The 11,751-nt window shown below is 33.0% G+C and overlaps 1 protein-coding gene across 1 annotated transcript; it reads left to right on the top strand.

Annotated features, from left to right (window-relative positions):
* The first annotated feature begins 1,928 nt into the window (after positions 1 to 1,928).
* Positions 1,929 to 10,219, top strand: LOC107008052. Its single transcript, XM_015206952.2, has 11 exons — positions 1,929 to 2,264; positions 4,602 to 4,843; positions 4,989 to 5,116; positions 5,567 to 5,675; positions 5,808 to 5,847; positions 6,731 to 6,820; positions 7,083 to 7,182; positions 7,273 to 7,412; positions 8,013 to 8,115; positions 8,219 to 8,967; positions 9,633 to 10,219. Exons 2-11 carry the CDS (start codon positions 4,705 to 4,707, stop codon positions 9,880 to 9,882), a joined length of 1,848 nt encoding a protein of 615 aa, XP_015062438.1. The 5' UTR covers positions 1,929 to 2,264; positions 4,602 to 4,704; the 3' UTR covers positions 9,883 to 10,219.
* Positions 10,220 to 11,751: the final 1,532 nt, after the last annotated feature.

Below are 11,751 nucleotides of genomic sequence, written 5' to 3'. Positions count from 1 at the left end.
ATAATTATGTTATTCCGTTTTTGATAATGAGTATTATTAATTAATTTTAAAATTTTTCAATTTCGCTATTTGTATGAAAAATGATAGATTTAATTGTTCTGTCTAAAAATTGAGATAGCTTATAAATTCATTCTGAATTTGATTAATTTAATTATCATAAGGTGATTCCATTTTAAAATTAAAGTTTCTCACAAAAAAATCTCATAACATAAATGTAAGACTTTTAATTAAAAATTAAAATATACTTATTGTATCGTAACATTTTTAATGATCTATAGTAATAACAAATAATTAGCTAACCTACTTTTAAATAAAACTTATTAAATATTTATTTTGAAGAACTTTTTTTGGTGGGATCAGAACTCACCCAAAAGTAGATTTTTTTTAAAAATATAATTGGACATTTAAAAAAAAAAGTAAGTTGGTAGTAATCCTTTATGTAATTATGAAGCACTGACTATGTACTTTTCATTTTTATGATATTTAAAATTATATTAAAATTTGATTAGATTTAAATTTTTGTATTATACGGTCTATTTTTAAAGTAGCGCGTCAAATAAGATTGACATTAAGTATATAATGTAAAAAAACTAATAAGTATTCACAATTTTGTGAAAGTAAGTTAGAAATTTTATAAATATATATATATATATTTATATTTTTCTAATGCATCATTACATAATTAAAAATGAGACTCATAATATTAATGCCATATGTATGGTTTAGCTTTTAATACAATCAAAGTAGTTATATATCATTTTAGTCATTTTATTTTATACAATTTTTTTAAGTGATTTTTATTTTAGGTGACTTTATTTTAATTTTAAAGAGAAGAAAAGGGAAATAAAATAGGACCACTTACCTCATCTATCAATTATATTGTTAGGTGTGAAAAAAATTGTTGGGAGAAATAAATGCTGAAAAAGTGAACATTGAGATCATTAATTCTCCAACTAATTTTTTGGAAAAATGTATAAGTACTTTTTAGATTATAATCGAAATTTTAAAGGTATACCTTAATAAAATTAATGTCCTATTATCTCCCATAAATTTATTTTTTGTAATTTTATATATCTTTTGTCTAACGTGATACACTCCGTGTCTCAACGCAATTGAGACGCGTTGATGTCACATAAGCCAAAAAGGTACACAAAATTACCACAAAAATAAGCTTAGGGAGTAATAGAATTTTAATTTAGTTAAGATGCGTTTTTGGGATTTCGATCGTAGACTAGGGGGTACTTGTACTTTTTCCCTAATTTTTCTTAAAACTTCTCATTAAAATTATTTTGAGAAAAATATTTTTGAAGATTTTTTATTTAAATTAATATTTTTATTCACAAAAATTCAATTTCCTTCAAAGTAAAATTAACATCCAAACAAACTTTCAAATACTTTTTTAGTTTCAGCTTTAATATTTCTTATAATTTAACAAAACATCATCAAACAAATATATTTGTTTGAAAAAAATGGTATTTAATAAAATAAATATACAAGCTAACTTGAATAAATATTTTATTTTATAAAAAGTACCTAACATTTCATATTTGTGATGGTAGGTGAGCGCCCAATATTTGAAAACAACATAATAATAAAAAAACATTTTATACTTTCTATATTAATTGTTATATTTTTCTTTTACATAATTTATAGAAAAATCATAGTATCTATTTTACTATATCTTTCTCTAATAGATTATTAATTTATTTAAAAATGAAATCATACTAATCTTATTTCAAAAATATTTATTAAATGGTCAAAAATGAAATAAAAATAATTAGAAATTTTTAATATTATACAAAAACTAAAAATATTAACTCTGAGTGTCATTTTCGAATGAATCTTTTGTTATGAGTATTTAAATTAATTAGACTCAAATATGCTTTTTCGACATTAAACAAAAAATAGAAAGACTAGCTTCTTTCCATTTTCTTTACTCTTGTGTTTTTTTCTTATTATTATTATATTACTAGTATAAGTATTCATTGGAAGCTCCATTATATTGTGACTTTTTTGCTAGCTTTGAAAAATTCTTTTGGAATTGTTCATATTCTGATTCTTTAGCTGTGTATTTTTCTGCATTTGTTATTCTCAAGGAAACCCCATGTTAGATAACCACCTTGGTGGTCTCATATCACTGGCTTTGTCCCTTTTGCTTTAATCAATTCCCTTGAGATCTGTGACTTTGTGGAAATAAAAATTGAGTCTTTTCCTTTGTTGGGTTATGCTTAAAATTTCAAGATTTCTTCAGAATAGATGTTGAGGTGAGTTAAAGGTTGAATCTTTAAAAAAAGTTTGATACTTTACTTCAGTTGTTAGTTTGAGTTTTGTCGATTGATTGATAAAGAGGGGTTGCTCGAATGGTAAACATCTTTTGTCTACAATTCATGAGGTCGTTGGTTTGAGTCAGCAAAAAGTATGGGAGGTTAATAATTTGACTCTTGTTGATTGAATGATTGCTTGAGTTTAATTGTTAAAGTTCATGTCTTTGTGGTTTGTGACCTTTTGATGGTCATTTCTGTTCTGTTTGTTTGATGAAAGATGGAAATAGCAGTATGTTAATTCTTGATTTGAGTTATGATTTTGGTTGAACTAATACCATTTGTTGTGAGCAGCCTTGTTATGAAAAATGGTTTTGCTTGAGTTTGATTTTTTATGAATTCTCTCCCCTTTACTGGATCATGTTTAGAAATTTAAGATTCCAGCTTGGTTTCCTTCAGAATAGCTGCTGAGGTGAGTTAAAGGTGGAATCTTGGATTAAGTTTTGATCTTTCTTCAGCTGTTAGATTGAGTTTTGTTGATTGATTGATAAGAGGGGTTGCTCGAACGGTAAGCACCCTTCGCCTCCAACACTGAGGTTGTGGGTTCGAGTAAGCTAGGGAGCAAAAAAGGTGGGAGCTTAGGAGGGGTAAAAGAATTAAAAAATGGACTTTTGTAAATTGGATGATAGTTTGAGTTTGATTGTTAAAGTTCATGTCTTTGTGGTTTCTGACAATTTTGTGTTCATTTCTGTTTTGTTTGTTTGAGGAAACATGGAAATAGCACTATAGCAGTATGTGAATTCTTATGAATAATGATTTTGCTTGAGTTTGATTATTATGAATTTTCTCTTTCCCTTTACTGGTCATGCTTAAAAATTAGAGAATCCAGCTTGGTTTCCTTCAGAACAGTTGTTGAGTGAAGTAAAGGTTGAATCTTTAATGAACTTTGATTCTATGCTTCAAGTGTTGGTTTGAGTTTTGTTGATTGGATGATTAGTTTGATTTTATTTCGTATAAGAATGTTATGAAATGAGTTTAAATGAAGAAGTGAGTATTTATATAGCCGACCCCAACTTGTTTGGTAGTTGGGACTGAGGCGTAGTTGTTTTATTTGTTTGTGGGTTCTTTCATTCCCCTTAGTGGTTCATGCTCAAAACTTCAAGATTCCAGTTTGATTTTCTTCGGAACAGCTTCTGAATGAGTTGAAAGGTTGAAACTTGGGTGAAATTTGGATTCTTTGCTTCAGCTGTTAGCTTGATTTTTGTTGATTGGAGGATTGCTTGACTTTGATTGTTAAAGTTCATGTCTTTACGGTTTGTGGTCTTTTAGTGATCATTTCTATTTTGTTTGTTTGAGGAAAGATGGGAATACTAGTAAGTGAATTCTTGATTTTTGTTGGTTTAAGTTATGAGTTTGATTGAACTAATACCATCCGCTGAGTGAGTTGAATTGTTTAGTTTGTGTTGATTGGTTAATCATTATCAGTCTGATTGAGTATTTGTTTGCTTTGGGTTGGATGTTTTTTTTTTCCGGTTAGTTTGGTGACTGTTTCTGGTTTCGTGCATCTATGGACTAGTAGATGTAACTTGTTGGAAGCCGAGTTGGCGTTTTCCCCCCTTTTCGTGGATTTGGGCAGAGTTAATTGGACCTGTAGCATCTGTTATCTTTTACCTACTTAGTTATGCTATGTGGGAGAGGGAGGGGCCCAATCCCATTTTCTCTTAATTTAGTAGTATTTGTTAGTGCTTGCATAGTATCTTATTCTTCAGTTTGCAATACTACTAGTTGCTTCATTTGCTCAATGTACTATTTTGCTGCCGTTATTTTCCTTTCAATCCTGTTTTAATTACACTTCTTGTGAGCCAAGGGTCTATCGGAAACAACCTCTCTACCTCACAAAGGTACGGTTAAGGTCTGCGTAAATTCTACCCTCCCCAAACCCCACTTGTGGTATTACACCGGACATATATTGTTGTTGTTGTCGTAGTTATGCTATGTGGAAAAATCCCTAAAGAGCAACATATTGGCTGAATTTTTGTCTTCATTGTACACAAAGTCGTAGGATTGTTTGGATCGCCCAACGTGTATTATATGTATATCATATGCACCTTATTCGAATTACTCAAAATTTGAGTGCTCTTTCCCTTGTTTGACTGAATTCCTCTCCAATAAATTTCAGGATTAAGCATTTAATCCATTTTATGTGTAATAATGCATGGCATAGATACATATCCCTTGAATAATAATTTTGTTTTCCAGAACTTCAAATTCTTGCTGCGACTAACTCATACAAACACACCTATGCAGCTTTTCTGAAACATCATTTTCATAATTTTGTAGGTCCATTCATACTTGGAACACCAAAAGCACTTAATTCTTTTATAGCTGTTGCGGCTTTTAAAAGTTTGAGAGAAGACAGTTCTGTTTTCCTAGGATATGCAATATGAGAGACACTGGTAACATCTCTCAGTACCGAGCTAAATTGGATCAGACGTTGTCGTCTCATGATCTTGTAAATGATGACTTACTTAAGAACCTTGTCAAGAATCAAATGCTACGCTCGTCAGAATGTGATCTTCAAGGTTTGTTCTACGTCACTTCGAATCTAGGTTTTACTTTAATGGGAAGTCACCTAATTCTATAACCTAAATCATCTAACATATACTAAGCAATGATGCATTCCGCGATCCTCGCCCCTCGCCTCTTTTTTTTTTTTTTGGTTTGCAGAATGTAGTGACAACCTGGTAGAGCGAAGAACCAAGGAAGTGGCAAACTTCCTGAGCATGTTAAGGAGTACATCTGTAGCTGATAATGAGAAGGCAAAATCTTCTGAAGCAGCTCATCCTGTTTGGAAAGTAGGCTATCTATCACATTCGTAGATTATCTTTTCCTAGCTAATTCTCGAAACTCTCTGCATACCAATGTCATTGTGGCTCTGAAACTTATTTGAAGCATCACGTGTTGGTTGTCTTTGAAGGGGAGCCTTTTTGTAACTGGTAAAGTTGCTGTCGTGTGACCAAGAGTCAGAGGTTCGAGCTGTGGAAACAACCTCTTGCAGAAATGCAGGGTAAGGTTGCGTACAATAGACCCTTGTGGTTATGGATCCTCCCCGGACTCCTGCGGAGAGCAGGAGCTTAGTGCACTGGGCTTCCCTTTTCTTTTACATGCTGGTTGTCTTTAGCAGCACCAAATCTGCTGCTTTCTTGGAATGCCGATATTTTAGTCCTAACATGCCTGTATGGTGAAAGACTTCTCCCCATCTGTTACTTACCATGAGAGTAATGCCGATTCTCCTTCTTTTGCAGGTAAAACAAGATACTGAAGACTACCGTGTTATGTATCGAGAGGGACCTGAAGGCACTCCCTTCCATACCCTCCTTGTTGAAGGCTATGTAGATGGCCCATCAGATGTTTGTAAGATAGATTAAAATCTCAACTATTTTGCCTTATATTCACTGTTGGGGTGGTTATTAATCAACGTCACCTCCAGAAAGTTCGTGTTGCGTTAGTATTGGACAACTTTTGTGATAGCACTGTCTGTTTCAGGTTTATGCATCTCATGGGGGGCAGAGTTCTACAAGAAATGGTGAGGATCCCATATGCTAAAGACTCTTGCATTATTTTAGTATCCTGTCATGTTTAGCATACAATAAAAACTATTTAGGGAGCTGTTTGGATAAATACTTGATACAGATGTTTGCATTGTCTGCCGAACAAAGTGACTGTAGTAGGTGGAGAGAGTTTTTGAACTACAAAACTTTTAGTTGTAATGGTGGTATTGTATTTGTATCAGCATACTATTGTGATACTATTTAGTTCGACAGCGAGCATTAGGTTAAGAAAAACAGTAAAAGTTTGGCAGATATGAGGCTGGTAAAACTGGTGGATATGTCAACAACAACATACCCAGTATATTGCCAGAATTTTTTCGATTGTTCTCTGGTTAGCTAGATTTTGATAAAAGAAAGGTGGTTAGTGATACAAGAACATTATCCAAGTATAGAATGACGAAACCGGCCCCACAAGTGGGGTCCGGAGAGGGTAGGATGTATGAATACCTTACCCTTACCTTTGTGAGGTAGAGAGGCGGTTCCGTAGAGCAGAATTGCAAGAATAGTATGACAATAATAAATTAGAAAGATACAAAACAAATGAGATGACGAGTAGTAATACATACTGAAGAATAAGAGACTACGCACCTACTAAATATCACCCTACCTCTCGCACATAAAGTGTGACAGATTCCGGCTATTCACTAGCCTTCTACCCTTATTCTCGACCTCTAAACCTTCCTATCTATGGTCATGTCCTCAGTAAATGTAATAAAAAAAAACTTGATGCGAAATAAAATGTCAGTGAAGTTTCAAATTATCTTAACATGTGCATTGAATATATGCTAATTTTCCTTGAATACTGGTTCAAGGGATAGTCTCAACAACTTGTGTTAATACTCCTCGTTTTCACATCAGGTGGCCGCAAACCACAATTCCAACATTTAAGATCGCAGCCTCCGAGTGCGTGCAGAAGGTCAGAGAGGGTGAACAAATATGTCTAGTAAGGTCTGTCATCTTATACTCCCTCCGTTATAATTTGTCTGTCTTAGTTTCCGTTTTTAGTCCGTTCTCTTTCCTTTTTACGTAAGACCACAAGATTAATGGGCGTTTCGCAAGATTCAAAAGTCGTCTTTATTTCTTTTTACTTCATGCCATGTCAAAACCAGAAATACAAATTGAAATTGCGGTAGTAGTAGTTCGTAGATGCTTATTTTGTTCTTCTTATATCTTTAATATGCTGATATATGTTTAACTACTTGTAAGTTAGGATGAAGCTTTCATGGCCATTGTCAGCAAGGGAGGCACTTGTACATTTCTTTGTATTTGAGTACATTCAAGATGGTCTGATAGTAGTGCTTCTAAATTCGGTAAGCTTGTGAAAGTCCACGACATTTTTCCGTTAACATAGTTGTTCTCGTCATCATTAGAGTAACTGGTTGTTTTGTGAATGTCTCCAGATCTCTGATGTAGATACCGTTGATAGAAGCACTCATGGGTACTCGAAAGACGGAATACCACTCCCGCAGGATGTAGTACGAATTGACGTGGTGGGAGGTTTTGCTATCCAGAAAGTTACTGATAATCGTAGCTACTTCAGGTAACTTTGGATTTCTTATGTATTAAACTTAAAAGTACTTATTGTTGGTATCCGAGACAGAAAATAAAAGCTTCAAAATAAAATATCCGAGACCACAAAATTCATCGTGTGTCCTTAAGGAATTTAATCCTCTCACTGCACCCGAGGTTTTGGATTACTTCTTCCCAGTATACCTGTCACTAGAACAACGGTACCTCAAACGCCAACGACTTTGTTGAACACTAAGACGGCAACAAATCACACAAGACTCGATATTTGTTTGTTAGACAAATATGCAGAAGTTCAGAATTTTCTACAAAACTGATGCTAGTCCGCTGAATTTATAGCCAACGAGGATAGTGAGTGCTATTGTGCCTTATCGAGAAAGTCACAACTCATTACCCATTCAATATGAAAATGTGCTATTCAAAATGCATCCTTTCTTTTGGATCGTTTCGGGAGAACGCTTCATTTCATCATTCACACCTCTTAAAAACTCAACACTTAAAGCAATTAGACGACATATGCAGTATTATCAGCTTCGAACGCTTCTTGTTGCGTTTTCATGCTAGCCTTTTCCATGTAAATTTTCTCTCTTTTTGTGTTTATCAAATTTTACAGGACTATAGCAAATATGGATATCAAACTGGACTTTGTTCCTCCTTCATTCATAAATTTCATTTCACGGCAGCTCGTAGGTGCTGGCTTCAAGCTTTATAAAAAGGTTAATGCCAATTCTGATATTGTTTGTTCATTGGAACAACGATGCTGATCAAAGCGATATTTTAGCTCTCTGGATAGTAATATACTGTTCTTTTTTCTTGCAGGAAGTAGCTTCGGTTGCCAAAGGTGACGAAGATTTCAGCAATGCTCTAAAAGATCCACTATATGATCGGATACGAAAAGCACTTTATTCAGATAGTTTACCTAATGACAATGGGGCATTAGAATTACAAGACCTCAAGGAAGAAACACATGCTAGTCTCGATGAAGGGGCAAGAGATAGCAATGGGGCTTCGGGACTGCAAAAGGATTTCAAGAAAGATGCATGTCTCGGAGTTGATGAACGGACAGGAGATGGAAATGGTGCTTTAGAGCTACAAGACTCGATAAAAGACGCCCATGTTCATCCAGATCACGTAACAAGAAAGAATGTTGAAGATAAAAAAGGTCATAGTGAAATTGAGGAAATTAATGAAGATACAAGTGAACTGATTGAAAGTTTAGATGAGAATGACGAGAAAGTCGGGGATTCTCCAGCTAATGGACTTGTAGGTGTGCCTGCCAACAACAAGATGGTCGTGATTAGATCTGAGGTTCGACAAGCTCTGGGAACTTTGGAGAAGGCTATTTCTATCATAAGGGATTTTGGATATAATTTGGAAATTAGATCTGTTTCCGGAAACACTACTGTTAAGTCTTTAGGTATAGCGGAGGATGGACGGAAAGACTCAAAATCATCAGAAACTGATCAAATTCATGGAACTCGCATAGCTTGCGCTGAATCACCTGGAAAAGAGTTATCAGAGGCGACACGTTACGAACACAGGAACAGCTCCGCTAGTCATGGTTCCAGGTAAAATTTTGTTTGCTTAATAGCAAGAGGCTATAATACATCGTTCGTGTTACATTGGTTTTAGAGAAATTAAATACTCCCTCCGTTTTAATTTTTTTTGTCTGGTTTTGGCTTTGACACGAATTTAAGGAAGTAAAGAAGACTTTTGAATAGTATGGTTCTAAACTAAAAATATGTAGAATGTATCAAAATACCTTTTATCTTGTAGTATTAAACATTTAACGTGGAAAGTTAGAGTTGAAGAATTGCCAAAAAAGGGATAGAGACATTCTTTTTTAAACAGATCAAAAAAGTAAGAAAGACGAACAAATTGAAACCGAGGGAGTATATTTATTTGCAAAACATGCTAGCCATTTTAGAGACTTCTACAACTTCTTTACCATAGAAAATCTGGAAGTTTGACTTATATATGACAAAAAAAAAAGGTTGTTCTGAGCTATGTTGCTCGGACTCTTCAAAAGTATTGTCCACAGTATTTGTGTCAATCCTCCAAAACCTATCCTTTTTGGAGGATCCGACATGGGTGAACCTACATTTCTGGAGTGTCCAAGCAACATAGATTCCGAGAGCACTTAATCTTTGTGACAATGCATTTCCTATGATAACGCCTTTCGTTCATATACTAGATGAGTTTCTCTCAAACTTGACGTAACTTTTTTCTCCAGGCGTATAAGTTCTAGTTTGTGCACGAGGGAAGCTAACCACAACACGAAGATTGCTCCTGCATCACCGGATGATTATGTTGAAATAATCTTAGGCGAGACACAACACGTTGCTGTACATGTAGACCAAATGAAGGAAGAAAATGTCGCGTCTATCCATGGAAAAAAGAACGGTATGAGAAAACGAAAACAAAAACGAAAACTACCATTTTACTGCTGCTTGAATTTCAAACCAGGACAAGTCATGAGTTAAAAAGAGCATTTTTGTTCATAGGAGAATGCAGCTATAGTTTACTTGTTACTACAGATGTAAAATTCTTATGTAATTTAAGGGTTAATACCAGAGTGTGTGTTCTGTGTACTACCTGTGTTGCTCGAACCTTCCAAAGATGTTGTAGCATCTGCGTCAGATCCTCCGAAATTTGCATATCTTTTGTAGGATCAGACATATTTTTTCGTAAGAGTCCGAGCAATATAGTTTTGTACAACATAATTTAACTCAGCATGCTCATATTTATAATAATGTAATGTTAAACATGATGGTGACAATACCACAAGTATATGAGAAACAACAACTTGGAAAGCCTTTATTGGTTGTAGCACTCGTATTTAACGATAAATAGAGCAGTGTTGATTTAATTTAAAAATAAAATTTACATTAGATAGTGATCTTGTATAATGAGATAGTTATTTGAAATACCAGACGATCAATTTCGTTACAATTTCATAGGTAAGCAATTCATAATGAGTAAATGATCGTTTATTGGTTATAATACTTATATGCAATGATAAATAGAGTGACTTTCGTCCAACTTACAAATAAAAGGTAGATTTGATAGGAATTTTATACAAAAAGATAGTAATTTGAGATATTAGACGTTCAATTAAGTAATTTCACATGTAATCAACCCAAATTGATTGTTAACTAGTTATATTAATCATATTCAATGATATATAGGACGGGTTCGGCTAATTCTAAAAGAAAATCTAGAATAACTAAGTAATTTTATTTGAATTTGCTACAACAAATAAGCAAATTGTTGTACTTTTGCTGAAACTTTCTTACAACAATTAAACAAGTTGTATATTTTTTTTATAGCAATTGCTGAAATTCTCTACAAGTACAAGTCTTCCAACTCACAATCTGATTAATAAAAAGTAATGTTTTTATTCGTAAAATCATTACATGTGATATCTCGATGCACAATTATTCCAAATATAACAATCATTGGACTCAACCCATTCGCCGTTACAATCAACTGGTATTACTATTCTATCTCGCATTAATGATGTTGAAGAAGCCTGAAAATATTATAACTTAGAACAAAAAAATTAATCATAAAAAAATTATATTGAAATATCACAATTGTTGTAAGTTATTCAGCAGCGGCCGAAATAGATATAACGACAATTTATTCAACAACAACATTTAGCAATTCTTGTAAATTACTAAAATAGTGATATTTGTTATTGAAACTTATTATACATCAGCAGCAAGAACAATAATACAAAAATCAAAATTTTAAATGAATAATACACACAAACAATACCTATTAACTTGTTAAAATGATTGAAAATTATAAGTTAAAAAATAATTCCTAAAAGGGGAAATTGTACATAATAGCAAACATTTAAATCAAAATAAATCCTATAGCTACTATTAAATTTATTTGTATTGCGCAGCAAATGTTGAACATATTTTGCCAATTTGATTGGGACCCACGAATCTAGAAAAAAGCTGATGATTTATTTTTATACAAATCCATTTCCTGTCTTCTCTTTCCCATTTTCTTTCAATTTTTCCTAAAATTTCTCTCCAAATCAGTTTTTTTTCAATTTATTGGGGCCCCGCTCTATTTTTATACAAATTCATTAGCTATTTTTACCCTCCCAATTTCTTTCAATGTCTCCTAAAATTTCTCCCTAAATCATAATTTTCTTAAAAAATTATATATAGTTTCTACTGATATAAATTTTAATTATATACAAATTTTTAAAATTATAATGTACAGTTCCACTAATACATTAATAGTTATTGTATTAGTAGCTTCACAACAGTTTCTCTGTATATACAATATAAATATTTATATTTGATACAATTTTGTGCATTGTTTTTTTATAA

Source organism: Solanum pennellii, chromosome 1, assembly GCF_001406875.1.
Source record: "Solanum pennellii chromosome 1, SPENNV200".
In the NCBI taxonomy this organism is placed as follows: domain Eukaryota; kingdom Viridiplantae; phylum Streptophyta; class Magnoliopsida; order Solanales; family Solanaceae; genus Solanum; species Solanum pennellii.
The sequence above is the reverse complement of the archived record's forward strand: the minus strand, read 5'-3'. Positions and strand labels throughout refer to the sequence as shown.